The following is a 21576-nucleotide window of genomic DNA, read 5'->3' on the forward strand; positions in this document are numbered from 1 at the left end:
TTCACTTTTATGCACTGGAGAAGGAAATGGCAACCCATTCCAGTTTTCTTGCCTGGAGAATCCCAGGGACGGGGAAGCCTGGTAGGCTGCCCTCTATGAGGTCACAGGGCCAGACACGACTGAAGCGACTTAGCAGTAGCAGCAGCAGCAGAGCCATCTTATGGAAAAAAACGAACAAACCTTCTGGCCAAGCCACTAATAAAGCCACAATAAAAATTCTGAATACTCACAGCTAAAGTGAGATTACTGGCTAAAAACAGAAATTGATGTTCTGAGAAGGTGATGCATGCTGACAACAGGCAAACAGCCAGATCTCTCCCTAAGTGTCTCTTCTTTGGTTTTAATTTGTAGCCTTTATAATAAAACTTTACTTATAAATACAGAGCTTTCCTAAGTTCTGTGACTTGTTCTGAGGTGGTGCTAGGAACCCCTGAATTTGTAGCCAGTTGCTCAGAAGTGTGAGTGGTTGGGGAAACCCCAAGCTTACAGCTTGTGTCTGAAATGAAGGCAGTCTTGTGGGGGACTGTGCCATAAACCTATGAAATCTGACCTTACTCTGCGTAGTCAGCATCAGAATTGCACTGCACCTTATCAGTGATTATCTTAAACATATATGGATTGAACTGTTCAAAATAAAGGCAGAGACTGACAGAATGGATTAAAAGAAACCCAAACCGTGACCCAATTATATGCTGTCTAAAAAAGACTCATTTTAGAGCCAAATACATATATCAATTGAAAGAGAAAGAACAGAAAAAGATACTCAGTGTAAACAGTAACCAAAAGAGAGTCAGAATGGCTACAGTAACATCAGAGAGACTACTTTAAATCCAAAATTGTTGCAGTAGAAAAAGGTTATTATATTTTGATAAAATAGTCAATCCATTTAGAAGATATAAAAATTATAAACATATATGCACTGAACAACAGAGCCTGAAAACATATGAAGCAAAAATTTATATAACTGAAAGGAAATACAAGCAAATCTACAAAAATAGTTGGAGACTTTGCTACCACTACCACACTGTCAAAAATGAAGCTAAGATGGCAGTAACTTAAATTTAAAAAAAAAAAGGAAAAATCCAGTAAATTCCCCGCAAAGGAACCTTCAAGTTGAGAACTTTCACAGATGTGACATGCGTTCATGTCCAATCATGCTCATATACGTTAGTTCATGCGTTTGGGGTATACTGTCACGTGTATGCATCCTCTACAAGTGACTGTGACTTTTCTGTACCTGTACTGTACAGAGTGGCTTCCCAGGTGGCACTAGTGGTAAAGAATCGGCCTGCCAATGTAGGAAACATACGAGATGTGGGTTCGATCCCTGGGTTGGGAAGATTCCCTGGAGGAGGGAATGGCAAACCACTGCAGTATTCTTGCCTGGAGAATCTCATGGACAGAGGAGCCTGGTGGGCTACAGTCCACAGGGTCACAACGAGTTGGCCATGACTGAAGTGACTTAGCATGCACACACTATATAGAGTACAGTAGCACAGTATCATTATTTTAAGCTACATCTGCAAGAGGATGACTTCACTGAACTTGTTGTTCCATATGAGGAGCTAACTAATGAAGACCTACTGGAATTGGAGGCCCAGAGAAAGGACAAACAGAGACAAGAGGAAGAAGAAGTAACTGAAGAACTGAAGAGGCTCATGCTGCAAGAAATGGCAAGGGGATTTTCTTTATGTGAGGAAGCACTATTAGTTTTTGAGGCCAGGACGTGAACACCGAACAGTACACGAAATGTTCCAACAACCATTCAGAAAGCAATCCCGTGCTATGGTGTCATCTATGATGAGAAAAGAAAAGAGCTACTAACCAGACACTGGCATGGCCAGAGGAGCCTGACAGGCTACAGCTGATGGGGCTGCAAAGATCTGGACATGACTGAGAGGCTGAGCATAAACAAACATCACTGAATCATTTTTTCAAGGAGCTAGATAGAACTGAATCCAGCAAAGAACCAGAACCTGTGCCATCAACATGAGGCGTGAGTGAAACAGCAGCTTGCCTTCCATCTCCTATTGCTGACAATCCTTCAACTCTACCATCTCCCACCTTCTTTCCCTCCTCCACTCAGTAACTTATCTTGCCTGTTCACTTGATTCCAGTCCCTGTATGCCAGCTATTGTACTCTACTGCCATACTTCTCAAGGTACTAATAAGATTAAAAATGTTTTGTTTTTTATGTATTATTTGTGTGAAAAACATTATAAACCTATTACAGTACAGCATTATACAACTGACTGGTTTGGTAACCTAGGCTAACTTTGTTAGACTTATGAACAACTGGACTTAGGAACATGTTTGTATCTAGACTTATTGTAACAAGTGTTGTTGAAGAGAATGCAGAGAAATGGGAACCCTCATGCTTTGCTGTTGGAAATGTAAAATGATGAAGCCCCTATGGAAAATAGTTTGATGGTCCCTCAAAAATATAAACATAAGATTACCATATGACCTGGTAATTATACATCTAGGTATATTCTAAAAATAACTGAAAATAGGTGTTCAAACAAAAATTCACAGAAACACTATTCACAATAGTCAAAAGGTGGAAATAACCCAAACGTCCATCAATTAATGAACAGATAAATAAAACCAGACATTTACCTGTACAACAGAATATTTAGCTATAAAAAGGAATGTAGTATTGATACATGTTATAACAAGAATGAACCTTGAAAACAGTACAGAAAAATGAAAGAAATCAGACAAAGAAAGCCACAAATTATAAAATTCTATTTATAGGAAACATTTATAATAGACAAATTTATAGAAACAGAAAGTCAACTTTGACTGCTAGAGGTTGAGGGGAAAGGGGGAATTGGGAATGACTAATGGGTCCTGGGTTTCCCTTCAGAGTGATGGAAATATCCCAGAACTAGAAACCAGTTAGAGTTGTACAATTAGTGTGGATATACTAAATGCCTATGAATTCTGATTATTTTAAAATATAATTAAATATTATTAGCCATTATCTGGTTATTATTAAAATGTTATTAACCATTATTTAAAAATGGTTAAAATAATAAATTCTGTTCTATCTTACCACAATACTTAAAAACTGTATAAACACATTTTTATTCATTATTATTAAATCAGAACCAAATATAGATTAAAAATCCATGAAAAAAATCAGGAAGATATATGCTACATACCTGTTAGTGCTGCTGGTTTGGACAGGGTACTATATTGGTTTTGGGTAGAAATCATACTTTGACGTGGGCTTAGTGTTGGTGATGCAACAAGTGAAAGCTCCTCAATAATAATACTGCTTTTGGGATGATTCTTGGGAAGTTCATTTAATCTTTGCTCTAGTGAATACTTCAAAAGGTCCAACTTCTGACTTGATTCATTAAATCTTGCTTGAGCCTTACATAGGGAAAAGATAACATTATCATTTAAACAATTATATTCTTTGAATATTTATTAAGCTAAAATTTTTATTTAAAATTACCTCTGAAAGTGCTTTTCTGTCTGTCACTTTTCCTGAGCCAAGTAATTTCATTACATTCTTTGCACCTTCTGCTACTGCAAACTCTATCCTAAAATGATGCCTTAATTCTTCCATTCGAAGTTCAAGAGGACTTATGACAGGTTTGGCTAGAGGAGGGAAAAAAAAAAACTTAATTGAACCATTTATTTGATTTTCTAATACACAGTGACTAAAACTCAAGAAAAAGAAAGTAATTCTTATAATAAAAGAAAAGTTAATACTTAAAAATCAATAACACTGAAGTAAATAAACACTTAACAGACACAATGTTAAAATACAGAATCTTTCATTTTAGCCACCCAAACTCAAAGATAAAAACTCAAGATAAAAAACAGTATGCCTCTTTCCTCCTTAATTCTGAACCACCACTTCTTTCCTACATAAAATTAATTTAGTACTATATATGCCCATAATAGTAAGAAATGACAATTTTATCTGTTCCATCACCATTATCAAAAGCCAATTCATTGGTCTGGACTGCTTGAAGAATCTGCATTCGTATCACTTCTATTTTTGTCTTGCTGTCTTGGAGCAGTTGCTGAGCTGTGCCATGGAGTTTTCGATCCTATGAAAAGTAAGTTTGAAAAGGTAAGCAGATACACAGACAAATAAAACATTTTTATAACTTCTAAGTAACATCAAATGATATTAGCAAGTAAAAACAAAGGTCAAAAGAATATATTTCTGAGCACTATAAAATATATACGTGTAGATACATTTAATTTCAAAAACTATCAAACTGATCAGATGGAAAATAAGAAAAACAATTCCATTAGTTAAAAGCTAGGGAGTTAGTTTTACTGAATAAACTTCTGTTATATGTCTTAAGACTTCAAGAAAGGGCCTGAATTAAGTGAAATAATGTCCTTCTTCTCATTCTAGTTCTGGTAACACTGAAACACAAAAAAATTACCATTTTAGGAATTGTGGTATGCAAAATAACAATCCACATAAAGATGTCCATGGGGCAATCCGCCAAACACTGTGAATTTGTTACCTTACATGTCAAAGGGGAATTAAGATAGCAGATGGAACTGAGGCTGTCAATCACCCAATCTTAAAATACAGAGTCAGATGGGCCCAATGTAATCATAAGGGTCCTTAAATGTAGAAAAGAAGGCAGAAGAAGAGGTCATGTGAGAAGAACGGGAGCCACTGTTTTTGGCTTCAAAGACAGAGGAATAGGGCCATGAGCCAAGGAACATGGCAGCCTCCAGAAGCTAAAAAGGGCAAGGAAACAAATTTTCTCCTACATACTCCAGAATGTGAAATTCATTTCCAATTTCTCAATTATAAAACTGTAATATAATAAACTTGAGTTGTTTTAAGCCAATGAATTTGTTAACTGATTACAGCAGCCACAGTAACCAATATGCTGCTACTGCTGCTGCTGCTAAGTCGCTTCAGTCGTATCCGACTCTGTGCGACTCCATAAGCCCACCAGGCTCCCCCGTCCCTGGGATTCTCCAGGCAAGAAAACTGGAGTGGGTTGCCATTTCCTTCTCCAAGGCATAAAAGTGAAAAGTGAAAGGGAAGTCACTTAGTCGTGTCCAACTCTTAGCGACCCCATGGACTACAGCCTACCAGGCTCCTCCATCCATGGGATTTTCCAGGCAAGAGTACTGGAGTGGGGTGCCATTGCCTTCTTTGGTAACCAATATAGGGTTCTGTTTTTTTTTAAAAAAAGTCATGAGACAAGTAACAGAAGTTAATGCCATCTCCTAGTTAGTTATATTAGCTGTCAAAGTCTAATACACTTCAATCTACAAAAAAAAAAAAAAGGGAATGATAAATACAATTAAGAATCAAGTTAGAAAGCACTTAATCATAGGAAAGACCAATTTTTTCATATTGTTTACGCATCTCTACTTTTAACACTAAGGCAGTCTGTTACTAATTTGAAAATACTAGAAGCTAAGAGACAGGCATCAGATGTGCAGCATCATTTCAATAAATCAAACACATACAATATATCACGACACTGAAGAAAGGGGAGGATGGAGATATTTACGATGGGAGAGACAATATATAAAAGGAAAAAAAAAGTGAAGTGAAAAATATAACACGTTAAACACCAAACTAGGTTAACATGCATTGAAGGCAAAAGCAATCAGCAAATATATGAATTTTTCTCTCATTTCTCTCCTATTCCTACAGTTAATAATTTAGGAACGAGCATCTGGTCAGATTTTGTTGTTTATTAAATAAAATATTCAGATTTCACGTTAAGGAGTTGGGCTTAAATAGTTTATTAAGTCCTTTAAATATTCATTTACATGAAGTGTGTGTGTATATCTGTGCATGCAGGCACATGCACACACACACTATATTTTTTTAAAACTATGCTTTACCATTAAGGACAACTAGTTTGAATCTAACTGCTTGTCTATGACTCATTATATATGCTTTTATGAATATATATATTAATCTTCCAAGTTTAAAATGAAAAAAAACTTTAAAATTTCCTCCTGTTATCCAGCATTAGGAAAATCAGACTAAAGATTTGAAATAACTTTTCTATTTGAGACCAGATTAAAATAATAGAAATATTAATACTTCTCTTCTAATTTAATGGGATATATAGGTTTCCTAAAGAAATCACATAAATAGGAATACCATTCTCTACAATAGAGAGCTTCTGTAAGCATTAGATAAAACTAAAATTATATTGCCTAGCATGATTGCCATTAAAAAGTTCCCCTTTAGAGGAATAAAAACAATGATTAATTATTTTAATGAAGTTCTAATGTAAAAGTATAAATATTAAGTAAAATGTTTTTAAAATACTATGCTTTTCAAATAAGCTATTCCTCTTATTACTTTTATCACTGTGTAGACAGTACTTCTGTCATTTACTTCTTTAGAAATACCTTTAACTACTTTAATTTAACATGCAAAGACAAATATTTATATTTCATTTTAAAAGGTAAATGATGTTTCCACATGGACTTCTGAAAGATCTGCACAGATGCTAAAGTGTGAAAAAGGTTTTTAAAACTAACATTGGATGCTACCTATCACAGGCAATTGACAATTACTGAATGTCAGTCTAATGCTTTCCAGCATTCAATGAATTTTTACTATCAGTTTTATTTTCTCAGGCATTCAATGGGCTTTTTTATTGAGCACCTAATACATTCAAGGCAAGAGAAAAGCTAGATCCAAAGTATAAGACTTGGTTTATACATTACAAAAATATTGATTTTTATCCTAAGATTATGAGAAAAGTTTTACATAAATAGGTTGAACCATAAAAACATGCCAATATTTGACTGATTTTAACTAACAAACAGCAATTTCATTTGGTTCAACCTAACAGACCAGGTGGTGCTAGTTTTAAGAATCTGCCTGCCAATGCAGAAAATGCAAGAGATGCGAGTTTGATTCCTGGGTCAGGAAGATCCCCTGGAGGAAGAAATGAAATGGCAACCCATTCCAGTATTCTTGCCTGGAAAATCTCATGAAGAGAGGAGCCTGGTGGGCTACAGTCCATGGGGCTGGGAAGAATCAGACGTGACTGAGAACACAGCCTAACAGACTAGACAAAATAGTTGACTACAAGTAATTAGCATTCTATACTCTACAAAGGACTCTCAAGAGTCTTCTCCAACACCACAGTTCAAAAGCATCAATTCTTTGGCGCTCAGCTTTCTTTATAGTCCAACTCTCATTGGACCCCTGGAAAAACCACAGCCTTGAACAGACGAACCTTTGTTGACAAAAGTAATGTCTCTGCTTTTTAATATGCTGTCTAGGTTGGTCATAACTTTCCTTCCAAGGAGTAAGCATCTTTTAATTTCACCATCTGCAATCACCATCTGCAGCAATTTTGGAGTCCCCCAAAATAAGGTCTGTCACTGTTTCCACTGTTTCCCCATCTATCTGCCATGAAGTGATGGGACCAGATGCCATGATCTTAGTTTTCTGAATGTTCAGCTTTAAGCCAACTTTTCACTCTCCTCTTTCACTTTCATCAAGAGGCTCTTTACTTCTTCTATGGGCTTCCCTGGTAGCTCAGACGGTAAAGCATCTGCCTACAATGTGGGAGACCCAGGTTTGATCCCTGGGTCAGGAAGATCCCCTGGAGAACAAGATGACAACCCACTCCAACACTCTTGCCTGGAAAATCCCACGGACTGAGGAGCCTGGTAGCCTACAGTCCATGGGGTCACAAAAAGTTGGACACGACTAAGTGACTTCACGTCACTTCACTTTGCTTTCTGCCATAAGGGTGGGGTCATCTGCATATCTGAGGTTATTGATACTTCTCCCGGTAATCTTGATTCCAGCTTGTGCTTCATCCAGCACAGCATTTCTCATGATGTACTCTGCACATAAGTTAAATAAGCAGGGTGGCAATATACAGCCTTGACGTACTCCTTTTTCTATTTGGAACCAGTCTGTTGCTCCATGTCCAGTTCTAACTAAGGCCTCCTGACCTGCATACAGATTTCTCAAGAGGCAGGTTAGGTGGTCTTATTCCCATCTCTTTAAGAATTTCCCCCAGTTTGTGGTGATCCACAGAGTCAAAGGCTTTGGCATAGTCAATAAAGCAGAAATAGATGTTTTTCTGGAATTCTCTTGCTTTTTCGATGATCCAGTGGATGTTGGCAATTTGATCTCTGGTTCCTCTGCCTTTTCTAAAACCAGCTTGAACATCTGTAATTCATGGTTCACGTACTGTTGAAGCCTGGCTTAGAGAATTTTGAGCATTACTTTACTAGCGTGTGAGATGAGTGGAACTGTGTGGTTGTTTGAACCTTCTTTGGCATTGCCTTTCTTTGGGATTGGAATGAAAACTGACCTTTTCCAGTCCTGTGGGCACTGCTGAGTGTTCCAAATTTGCTGGCATACTGAGTGCAGCACTTTCACAGCATCATCTTTTAGGATTTGAAACAGCTCAAATGGAATTCCATCGCCTCCACTAGCTTTGTTCGTAGTGATGCTTCCTAAGGCCCATTTGACTTTGCATTCCAGGATGTCTGGCTCTAGGTGAGTGATCATACCATCATGATTATCTGGGTCATGAAGATCTTTTCTGTACAGTTCTTCTGTGTATTCTTGCCACTTCTTCTTAATATCTTCTGCTTCTGTTAGGTCCATACGATTTTGGTCCTTATTGAGCCCATCTTTGCATGAAATGTTCCCTTGGTATATATAAGATTGGAATATGTGAACTTTAAATTTATTTTTTACTGAAGGATAATTCCTTTACAGAATTTTGTTGGTTTCTGCCAAGCAACATGAATCTGCCATAGGTATACACATGTCCCCTCCCTCTTGACCCTCTCTCCCCATCCCTCCCCTCTAGGTTATTACAGAGCCCCTGTTTGAGTTCCCTGAGTCATACAAATGCCCACTGGCTATCTGTTTTAAAAGACTGGGAAAGGAAGGCCTTTAGATAGATGGTCAGGTACTTCCAATGATGAAAGGGAATGAAAAAACATAGAAGCATTTTTTTTCAAAAGTGGTAGATGCTAGAAATAATCCAATATATTAATGAACACCTTGGTCTGTCATCTGAATATAAGAACAGGGAACATTTCTTCAACATGTCTTATCAAGCCCTCAGAAATTATTCTGAAAATCAATGTACTACTTAAGAGCCATGAATTTGCATTCTAATGTTGAAAACAGATAAAGAAATTGTGTAAACTATCACTTCAGGTAGAGGTGATGCAGTGAAAAGGGATAAAGAGAGGCAGGGCATGCTATTTTACATAGGATAGTAATGAAGAACTTTTCGAAGTGGTACATATGAACAGAGATTGTAATGAAGTGAGAAACCCACGAACGTATTTAGGAGAAGAGCTATCTAGGCAGAGACAGTAAATGCAAAGGCTCTGAGCTAAGTGTGCTTGGTATGTCCAAAAGATAGTAAAGAAGGCAATATGGCTAGAGTGTAATGAGAGAGAATGAGAGAGTTTTAGAAGCTAAGGTAGGAAGGTAGCCAGGGGTAAATCATGTATGAACTTGCAGAATCACAGTAAGGACTCTTTTCAAAGATTTTGTTCTAAAATTACTAGAAAGTCCCTGCAGGGTTTTTAATAAGCATGTGAAAATATCTGACTTATCTTTCAAAAGGACAACTCAGGCTCTAACATGTACAGGGGTAAAAACTGTATCACAGAATCAAAGAACCAAAACTCTGAAGAGGACTATCTACTGGCTAATTGAATTAATCATACTTATCCCCAAATCTGCTCCTCATTGGAAACACCTATCCTTGTGAAGGATACTACCATTCATCAGTCTATTCACACAACCAATCTAAGAATTATCTTTGATTCTTCCTTCTTCCTCATATCCAGACAGCACATATTTATCATACCACAACTGCTGGACTCTGTCTTCCTTTTTTTTTTACTGGTGCTATAAGAGGCTTTAAGCCATGTTTAACCTGAACTACTACAAAAGCTTCCTTAAACTTGCTGTCTGTAGACTTGAGCCTCTCATTAATTTTTCAAATCTGAGGAAGATGGATGTGAACTATCTAAATTTTAAATCTGAACATGTATTTTTCTTTGCTAAAAGTCTTTCAACAGCTCCACACATCTTTAAGATAGAATTTCAACTGCTTAATTTTGTACAAAGTTTTTATAATCTGGTTTGTCTTTAGGCTAGCTACACCTTTCACTATACCTCATTGCTTAAAGTTCTTTCAGTAGGGGAAAAGGAAAAAAGAAAAAGACTTATTGTGCCTTTCTGGAGATTCAGATATTTCCCCATTAGGTCATGGCTTTTCACTGAAAATAAGTTCTAGAACTGATGAATATTACTATTAGAACCAAATCTAGACAAGAATAACTCATAGACCTATCTCAGATAGGCTGTTGATATGCTCTGGATATTGAACTAGACCCCTTCTCAAATTAATGAATCTAATTAAAAATAAAAGGCTACTGGAAATTATCCATTTGTTTTATCAGGCTACTCACAGGCCTGTTTATTTTTCAACCTGTGGTTATTATAAGTTATGTTTTCCTTTCAATATATCCATAAATCTATTAAATTTGGGGAAGGGAGAGTGTTGCTTACAGACCACTTTGAGAATACGGTGAAATCTCTGGCACTCTTATTCATCCTATGTATCAGAATATTGGGGATTCTCTGGTGGCTCAGTGGTAAAGAATCTGCCTGCCAATGCAGGAGGTGCAGATTCAATCCCTGGGTCAGGATGATCCCCTGAAGAAGGCAATGGCAACCCACTGCAGTATCTTGGCCTGGAAAATCCCATGGAGAGAGGAGCCTGGCAGGCTACAGTTTTCTTTTAACTTCAAGGATTCATCAATCTCTCAATCTAATCCATCAACCCTAGGTAAAAGTTTACTCCAGAATGTTTTCATTTCAAAACTCTCAGCATAATATGGTACATCACAGTTTCAAGAACACCATATTTGCCTTTTAAAAAAGAAGCCCAAAATAACATTTGATAAAAGTGGGAAAAAAACAAAAACTCAAACTGATGATCAATACTAAAAATAATAACACAGAAAAACCAACTCTACTACCCCATAATAAAAGTTCAAAGTTAGTGAAGTAGTATACTATTAAGTATTAGATCATGTAAATAATACATCAAGTAGGAACAATACATTTCTCCAAAAATAATTTTAAAATTATTTTTAAATATGGCATATAATGAAACTAATTTTCACAATTAAGCTTAAAAAAATCTTATTTATAACATAAACACACACAAGTAGGTAGGGTACATATCTCCAAGCAAAGACTCCCACTGTCCCCTTCTCTTCCCCCAATTTTAAATTCCTGCTAAACTTAAAAGCAAAAAATTCCTACTCACTTTTATTCTGAAATTATGAAATCTCTATTAAAATATGGAAGAAACTAATTCACAGAGACAAAAACCTTTAAAATAAATAAATAGAAAGTAAAAGGGTGGATTTTATAATAAATCCACCTTTCTAAAACTTTCTGAAAATGATAAAACTATAGAATCTGAGACTGGAAAGGACCTTCATGTTAAACTGGTTTCGTTGTTCCTAACATTTTCTCTTTCACATTATATCTCAGAAAAAGGACACATTCCCATTAGTAACAAGTGCTCCCTATAACACTGGTTTTCAATTAGGAGTAACATGCCCATACCAGATGCCCTAAGCACCCAAAGATGAGTCCAATCATTAACAATTGAATGTCTTCTCTTTTCATTTGTTCTTTCTTAAAGCTCTATATGTAGTGATGGAAAACTCATTATAGCTTAAATCTTTTTAAATAAATTTTTTGTTTCATTAACAGAACAACTAGAAATTTACAGAAAAGTTGCAGTTTTCTATGGACAGTTCCTCTGCACCCTCTACTCAGACAATTCCACTTAAAAAAATTGTACTAATTGATTTTGGTAGAAATAAGCAATTTAGAAAGTATTACTTTAGAAATCTTCAGTTTCCAACTTGTTTTATGTCAATACTTATAAATTTGGAGGTTAAAGAGATTTCAGAAATCCTAATACAGTGTTTAAGCAGTAAAATCATGAAAAGCATAAAAATGCAAAAAATGTAGTACTAAAAACCATGAAAGACTTGTTTACAGTATAAGAGCTTAAACAAAAAGAGTATCATCTTGCTCACATCGACTGTGAACATTCACATCAGATAAATTTTTTATACCTCTGTACCCTGTCCACAAATGACTGTGAAAGTGCCACAAATTCTGATTCTGGGTTTCAAATAAATTTTATCAGGTAGGCTAATTCACACATGGGGAAATCTGTGAATAACGAGAATCAACAGTATACACCTACATTTATTTACTGTACTTACCTTTGAGGATCCATTCGAATACATCTGTATCATGTTCTCTGCACCTTGTTTTACTTTAAGTTCTATATCCAATTGTTTTTGTAAGGCCATCAACCTATTATTGCTGGTGGAACAACGAGAGTCACTACTGGGAGTATCTGGAGTCCGTGGGCAATCTGTAAGTCAAAGAGCATGTTAAAAATTATTTACTAGGATGAATTGCTGCTTAAAATTGCAGGTTAATATTTTCAAAGAATAAAGAATTATAAAGTTTGAGATAAGCTTAAAGTCATTTAAACAGAATCTCCTTATGCTTACAGATAATATGAGAATTTATTATATGGTCTTCCCGGGTGGCTCAGAGGGTAAAGCGTCTGCCTGAAACGCAGGAGACCTGGGTTCCATCCCTCGGTCAGGAAGATCCCCCGGAGAAGGAAATGGCAACCCACTCCAGTACTCTTGCCTGGAAAATCCCATGGACAGAGAAGCCTGGTAGACTACAGTCCATGGGATCGCAAAGATTCAGACAGACTGAGCGACTTCACTTTCACTTTCATGCTTACAGATAATATGAGAATTTAAGTCAGGAAAATATTCAAGTGGAGTTGTAGGACCACCTGCCAAGGATACTATAGAAGTGACTATCCGGAGTCTGAGTTTAATCACTGTTCAAAGTTTTACTAGCACAATTACTTTATAATTAAATCAAATCATTTTGACTAATCTGTTGGTTAGAAAATAAAGCATTCTCAAACAAACTCTAAAATAATTACTTATAAACAGGACTAAGGGTACTTCAAATATCATACTAGCATTAATTAAGTAATAATCTAAGTGTATGCATAAAGCCTTCACATTTTATTTTCTACTAGGATGGCAGAGGGTGTAGGAAGACCAAAAATTCAAGTCCACTGCTTTTCATAAAGCATACCATGGTACTTTTATTTGGAAACAAAAACTTCAAATACAACATTCTAATTATTCTTGATTATCCATTATTGCTCAAACACACCTAATAATTTGACCACATATCTAAAATTCCTCATATTGAAGTTCACGATTTTGTGTTTTATCCACACAAAGTTAATGAACTTACAAAAATACAGATACGTTATATACTGATAAAAAATAATACCATTTTATAATTTATATAGCTACTTTACAAGGTGTAACGATCTAAAGACTTTCTTGACTCTCTAGGCTTCATAACAGCCCTGTAACAAGTATTATACCTATATTACAGAAAAAAAACTACAGCACAGGGAAGTTAAGAAACTTGCCCAAGGTCATACAGCTAGTAAGTCAGTTCTGTTCCAAAGTCTAGCTTAGTAACTGCTGTGCTATGCTACCTTTTAGCCGTTTATAAGTCTTGTAAACAGGTATCCTAGACCCTGTGTGTATACTTACACATTTAACAGTATAATTTGTACACACAAATATGTGTATATATGCATATTAATTCTTTAAGAAAAACAACCATTTGAGACAGATATTAGGCACACTTTACACGTCAGGAAATAGGTAAAGTTAGAGTTATGAGAAAGTGAAAGTTAGAAAGTTAAGTCGCTCAGTCGTGTCCAACTCTTTGCGATCCCGGGGACTGTAGCCCACCAGGCTCCTCCGTCCATGGGATTCTCCAGGCAAGAATACTGGAGTGGGTTGCCATTTCCTTCTCCAGGGGATCTTCCCGACCCAGGAATTGAACCCCTTCCACATTAGAGGCAGACGCTTTAACCTCTGAGCCACAAGGATGAAATTCATGAATGGTTTTTATTGTTACTGAACTCTCATATTACAAATGAGCTGCTCCAAAAGTTGATTTTTTTAATAAGTGACATACACTTAAAACTACTATAAAAGGTAGATAATTTTTCAGGCACACAAAAGAACTATTAAACATATTTCTATGGACAGAATGTTTGTTCACCCCCAAAATTCATATGTTGAATCTCTAGTGTGAGAAAACTTGGAGGTGAAGCTTTCAGGAGTAATGAGGTCATAATGGCAGTCTCCCTTAGTTATGTGAGGATATGGTGAAAAGATGTCTACAAATGAGGAAGAGGGCCATCATTATAACTCTATGTTGGCACCTTAATCTTGGAGTTCTCAGCCTCCACAACTATGAGAAACAAATTTCTAGTTTATGGTATTTTGTTTTAATACCACAGTCTATGGTATTTGTTTTAAATTCTTTAAACAAAAAGAATTTAAAACAATTAAAATTTTGTTTAAATTCTTTTTTTTAATTGCTAAGAAGTAATTCCTTTAATTATTATTATATTTTTATTTACTATGTATTTTGGCTTCATTGGGTGTTTGTTGCTGCACAAGGGCTTCTCCAGCTGCAGTGTGTGGGCTCAGGAGTTGCAGCACACAGGCTTGGCTGTGGTATGTGTAATCTTAGTTCCCTGGCCAGGGACCAAACCCAGGCCCCCTTCATTTGTAGTGTGGAGTGTTATCCACTAGACCACTGGGGAAGTTCCTACGGTATTACATACCCACACACACACACTTCAGGGGTTGTGCCTAGGTCTGAATCTGTTTTGGCCCTGAGATTTAGTACAAACCATGAGATATGGGATAAAGTACCTAATAGCTCTGTGCCTCGTATTTCTCATCTGCTAAATAGTGAAAATGACCTCTACCCCACAGAATTATTGTGACTAAATGTTATGTGTAAAGAGCTTAGAAAAGGGCAGGGTGCATAATAAATCCAATAAACATTAACTAGAACTAGTCAGTGTACAAGTGTTTGCTGAATACATAAATCAAATGAAGGTTACAGTAATGACTAAAAAGTATATTCAGATTTGTGAACAATTATGTTTTTTCCTCTATTTCCCCTGTTTTTAAAACATAAATGACATAAGACTCTTGGAAAAAACTTAAAATTATACAAAATCTGGTACATAAAGTTAATTACTAGTAAGCACATTTTTTAAAAGAACTGGAATGCAATCAGAGTTAAAAGGTCCTCACTAGAGACACGCATGGAAATGTATTGCTTATAAAATATTTGATGGTGTTTAGTCTACAGTGAGAAAGAGAAATGATTCTTGCCTAAACATTTAAAAAACTATGAAAGAAGCTGTCCTTTCACAATCTTTTCAAAGCGTAGAGAATTAGAAACAATGGGTAAGGGTAGTGGTAGGAAAACTTTTAACACAGGAAAAGAGAAATTCCTTATAAATTTGAGTTATCTAAAAATTAAATGGTTTACCTTAAAAATGTAATAAAATCCCTTGTCTCCGTAAGCATTTACATAGAAACTAGATTATAAACTATTAAAGATACTAAATAAGAAATTCTTGCACATTAAAGCACGTTGTCCAGGACACTGAAATATCCATTCAATCAGTCGGTGAATTTGTAATAATACTATAATGTCTAATACTGTTTCCACGGAAAACTACATCTTGAGTTTTAAAATAATTTTAAGAACATAAGAAATAACACACTGGTGGACTTCCCTGACAGTTCAGTGGTTGAGAATCCGCTTATCAATCAATGCAAAGGACATAGGTTCAATTCCTGATCCGGGAAGATTCTACATGCCACAGGGAAAATAAGCCCTGTGTGCCGCAACTACCTGAACCTGTGCTCCACAAGAAGACCATACACCAAGTCAAGGAGTACCTAGCCCTCACTTGCTGCAGCTATAGAAAGCCCGCACCCAACAACAAAGACCCAGCACAGCCAATAAATAAATAAAATTTAAAAAAAGAAAGAAAGAACACAATGGTTAAGAGTCTGGGTTCTTGAGGTCAGAATGTCTGAGTTAAAATCCTGTGACTGTTACTTATTGGTGTGATCTTAATCAGATACTTAATATCTGTTATAATTACCTAACCACAAATTGGGTGTTATTGTGAAGATAAATCCTGAATAGTGCTTAGGCTAAACTGTAGGGCTCAATAAAATTACATGTCAGGGCTCAGTTAAGCAGCCGAAATTTCTGCCATCTAATCTCCAAAGGAACTCACAAATTTTGTAATATAACCTCATTTTACAAATAAAAGAGCATACTCAGAGAGGCTAAGTAATTTTGAAAAGTCACAAGTATATGCCAAGTCAGAAATTCAACTTTAGAAATGTCTTGTTTTATAAAGCCCACTTTTTACTCATTTAGAGGTTAGGAAAACACTGTGCTATATTCTTTAGATCTCAGCTGTTTTCTCTTTCAACCTGCTACTTTCTCTAGTTTATTTCCATTTTTTTTAACTTTATACAATCTTTAAAGGTTACTTTCCATTTATAGTTGTTACAAAATATACAATACTAGCGTTGTATTGTACATCCGTGAGTTTAGCTTACCCGCAACAGTTTGTACCTCACTCTCCCACACCTATACTGCCCTCCCCCTACTTTTCTCTCCTCACTGGGAACCACTAGGTTGTTCTCTGTTATCAACAACTTTGCTTATTTTATGTTATATTCATTTGTCTTACTTTTTAAATTCCACAGATAAGCAGTATCATATAGTATTTATCTTTCTGACTTATTTCACTTAGCACAATGTCCTCCAAATCCATCCATGTGACTACAATGGCAAAACTTCGTTCTTTTTTATGGCTGAGTAGTATTCCATTATATATATACACACACATATACACACCACAGCTTCTTTATCCATTCATCAGTGAATGGACACTTAGGTCGTTTCCATACTTTGGCTGTTATAAACAATGCTGCTATGAACATTGGGGTGCATGCAGTTTTTTTAATTGGTGGTTTGGGGTTTTTTTTTGGATATATACCCAGGAGTGGAATTACTGAGTCATATTATTTCTGAGAAATCTCCATACTTTTTCCACAGTGGTTCCACCAATTTACACTCCCATCAACAGTGTACAAGGATTCCCTTTTCTCCATCTCCTTGCAGACATGTTTTTTTATATGCTTTTTGATGATAGCCGTTCTGAGAGATGTGAGGTGATACCTCTTTGTGGTTCTGATTTGCATCCCCCTAATGATTAGCAATAATGAGCATCTTTTCATGTGCCTGTTGGCCATCTGCATTTCTTCTTTGGCAAAGTGTCTATTCATTTCTTAGGGCTATTTTAAAAATTTTAAAAAGCACTGAGTTGTATGAGCTGTTTACGTATGTTGGATATTAATCCTTTATTAGTTGTATCATTTGAAAACATTTTCTCCCATTCAATACATTGTCTTTTTGTTTTGTCAATGGTTTCCTCTGCTATGCAAAAGCTTTTTAGTTAGATCTCATCTGTTTATTTTTGCTTTTATTTCCTTTACTTTAGAAGAGGGTTCCAAAAAAGAATCACCGTGATTTATGTCAAAGAGTGTTCTGCCTGTTTTCTTGTTGGAAGTTTAACATTTTGGGGTTTAAATAGGCCTTTAATCCATTCGGAATTTATTTTTGTACATGATGACAGACAATGTTCTAATTTCGTTCTTTTATATGCAGCTGTCCAGTTTCTCCAGCACCACTTGCTGAAGAGAATGTCTTTTCTCCATTGTATATTCTTGCCTCCTTTGTCATAGATTAATTGACCATAAGAATATGGGTTTATTTCTGGGCTTTCTATCCTATTTCCTTGATTTTGTGCCAGTACCATACTGCTTTGATAACTGTAGCTTTGCAGTATAGTCTGAAGTCAAGGAGCTTGATTCCTACAGCTCTGTTCTTTGTCAGATTGTTTTGGCTATTCAGGGACTTTTGTGTTTCTATGTAAAATCTAAAATTGTTTTAGTTCTGTGAAAAATGTTATTGGTTATTTTGATAGAGATTGCACTGCATCTGTACATTACCTTGGGTAATATGGTCATTTTAATAATAGTGATTCTTCCAATTCAAGAACAGGGTATATCTTTCCATCTGTGTCATCTTCCAATTTCTTTCATCAGAATCTTATAGTTTTTGGAATACAGGTCTTTTGCGTCCTTAGTTGTTTTATTCTTTTTGACACAATGGTAAATGGGATTGTTTCCTTATCTTTCTGATTGTTCACTGTGAATGTATAGAAATGCAATAGATCTCTGTATATTAACTGTGTATCCTGCAAATTTGCAGAATTCATCAAAGAGCATCTTTAGGTGGCATCTTTAGGACTTCCTATGTATAGCACAGTGTCATCTGGAAACCGTGAGTTTTACTTCTTCCTTTCCAATTTGCACTCTTTTTTTTTTTTTTTCTCCCTCTGATTGCTCTGGCTGCTGCTACTGCTGCTGGTAAGTCGCTTCAGTCGTGTCCAACTCTGTACTAAATGATGTTAAATAAAAGCAGTGAGAATCTTATTTCTGATCTTGGAGGAAATGCTTTCTACTTTTCACCACTGAGTATGAGGTTAGCTCTGGGACTGCCATATATAGCCTTTGCTATGTTTAAGTATGTTCTCTCTATCCTCATTTTCTTGAGAATTTTTATCATAAAAGGATGTTGAATTTTATTAAAAGTTTTTTCTGTATCCATTGAGATGATCAGTTTTTTTCCTCAATTTGTTAATGTTGTGTATCACACTGATTGACTTGTGTATAGTGAAAAACCCTTGCATCCCTGGGCTAAATCCCACTTAATCATTGTGTATGATTCTTTTAATGTACTGCTGGATTTGGTTTGCTAGTATTTTATCGAGGATTTTAGTGTCTATGTTCATCAGTGATATTGGCCTGTAATTGTCTTTTTGTGTGTATGATATCTTCGGAGAACATTCTAGGAAATTATAATTCCCAAAAAATAACTCTAGAAGAGATAACAATTAGCTATAAAAAATCACAGTGCTACAAAACACCTCAAATAAATTAGCTAGGAGATATTTGAAGTCTTTAAGTACCTGACAAGGTAGGTTGACTAACTTAATACTCCACGCGTAATCTCCTTCTTTCATGCTTATACTAAGAGGAAGCTTAAGGGGAAAATAAAAACAAAAAAGCAAGATTTCTCAGACTTACTTGCACTTGGGGCCTAGGGAGGGAGGCAGTGGATTCATGGTGCATGTGACAGAAATCCAGGACAGATATAAGTGGACATTTGTACCTCTGTGCTTCTGAGAATGGTCTTGCTTTTCTGAACAAAAGGACTTATTGGGTTCTCATCATCCTAATGAAGTAAAGCTTGGATTTTAATAAGAGTTCAAGAAAAGGCCTAAGGACTCTTACAAAGTAGTCAGTCAGATCAGGAAAAACATGATTAAAGACAGGAACCTCAAAAGTTGTCATCCATAACAGCTGAATTTGTTGACTTGCCTTTGGCATGGGGTGCCTGGGGGAAGGGAAATGGATATTCTTTAAAAAAAAAAAATTCCTATTGCTCTCATACAGGTTTGACGCAGGAAACCATACTATCTATGAGACCCTGCCAAAACTAAGCATGAATTTTAATTGGCCTCAGATTAACAATGCTTTCAGGCACGTTATAGAAACAAATGCAAATCCTTCTTGAAAGAAGGCATTTTAAATCCAGGCAGTAAAATAATTCCCATAGATAAAGTTCCAGTGAAAACGTACAACAATTAGAAATCACAAAGTACAGGCAGAAAAAGAAACTCACCATGAGTGAGAAAAAAACTAGGAGTAGCATAGCAAAGATTTCATTTGTTGTCATTATGTTGCACAAAATGTGAAAAAGTATATTTTATAGGTAAAGTTAAGTTAAAAAGGTATCAAAAGAATGACTAAAGCAAGAGACTGTCAAAGATTAACAAAACTAAGCATGAATTGTAGTAGTAAAGAAATATACATATATAGATAGGTAGACAGACAGCAGAATTAGAAATATAATATACATGGTCAAGAACAAACTGGACACGCAGAAAGAAATTACTGGAGAAATGGACAAAGACTTGAAGAAATTACTATTTGTCTAATTGGAGCACCAAAATGAAACAGAAGAGAGAATACAGGAGGAGCAATATTGAAGAGAGGGGCTAAGCACTTCTCATAATCAATGAAACACACAAATCTCAGATTCAGGAACCCAACAAATCCCAAGCAGATCAAATGAAAAGAAACCTATACCATTATACAGAACACTGTAGACAAATAGCTTGTTAAAAACAGCTAGGGAGAAAGGGAAAAATATCAGCACAGTTTAAGTATTAGACTGGCAGCTGCCTATTCAACAACAGGGCAATCCAGAAGACATAAAATAACAGTTTACAGCTATTGACAGAAATTAAATGCCAACCTAAAATGATATACCAGAGAAAATATCTTTCTAAAGTCTATACCTTTAAGAAGAAAAAGAAATGAAGGAAGGTCTGAGAAGCATGAAGAAATGATGTACAAGGAAAATAAATGTAAACCAACAATGACTATATAAAATAAAAATCTGATTTATGGAATTGAAGATACAATGATAGAACTAGAATACGAACGATGATAGCACATAAGTGGAGTTAAGTAGACTGAAATTATTCTAAATTTCTTACATGGTATGGAAAGAAGGTATACCATTAAGAGTCTAGTTGACAAACAGAAACCACACTAGATATTTCGAACAAAGGGAATTTAACACAGGGAAATGGTTACATCATAAACATTCAGGTACTGTGCAAAGGATTTGAGAAAAAAATTCCTTTTCTCAAATAGCTTAGAAGATACAGTCTATATACTTACATAAAGGGGTATGTGTGTCCATTTCTAAATAGTATATGTGTGAATACATTAACATTTTCAAGTATACTGAAGAATTCAAAGAATTGTGTAGTGAGCACCCATATTCCCACCACCTAGACTCTGCCAATACACACACACATACAAACACACAAACACCCCACACACATGTGAAGAAAGATTTTTTTAAAATAGAGAGAGAAAGCAAATATAAATGGTAGGAAAGATGGGAAAATTAGATTTGGGAGAAACGGCATCAGATTTGAAGTAAGAGACAGAGCCCAGATTATATGAAGGGTATCTGTAATGCTACAAATTTGTACTCTATTGTATAAAGAATGGAAAGTCATTGAGAGGTTTAAAGCAAGAAAGCAACAGGATCAAAACTGAATACTACGTAAAAATTATTGGTAGAACTGTTTAGGTTGGATTAAACCTGAACTTGGAGGCTTTAGCAGTGAGGATTGAGAATACAAATTCAAGACCTATGTCAGAGGTAGAATCTACAGGCTTGGTGAACTGACTTACACTGAAGACTGGAAGTAAAAAAGAGAGAAAGAAATCTATAGTAAACGTCAGATTTCATTTATAGATTTGTAATTATCCAAATGGTAATGAGGTTATAAATTCTCAGATGAAGCCCAGAAAAATCCATCTTGGTTTGAAATACCACTCTAGAAGTTAGTAGAAAATACGACATGGTTAAAACCTCCTTGTTGCTGTTCAGCTGCCAAA

At 35.7% G+C, this 21576-nt stretch overlaps 1 protein-coding gene across 1 annotated transcript in view; it reads right to left on the reverse strand.

The window, feature by feature from the left end:
• PKN2 (protein kinase N2) overlaps positions 1-21576 on the reverse strand; it is a 90391-nt gene that overhangs the window by 57791 nt on the left and 11024 nt on the right. Inside the window, exons 2-5 of the mRNA XM_052636930.1 lie at positions 12289-12443; positions 3953-4070; positions 3467-3612; positions 3168-3381 (exon numbers count right to left, since the gene is read on the reverse strand). Coding sequence (XP_052492890.1) covers positions 3168-3381; positions 3467-3612; positions 3953-4070; positions 12289-12443 — 633 coding nt within the window. The remainder of the gene's footprint in view (positions 1-3167; positions 3382-3466; positions 3613-3952; positions 4071-12288; positions 12444-21576) is intronic.

The sequence above is a fragment of the Budorcas taxicolor genome, chromosome 3 (assembly GCF_023091745.1).
Source record: "Budorcas taxicolor isolate Tak-1 chromosome 3, Takin1.1, whole genome shotgun sequence".
NCBI classification, from domain to species: Eukaryota; Metazoa; Chordata; class Mammalia; order Artiodactyla; family Bovidae; genus Budorcas; species Budorcas taxicolor.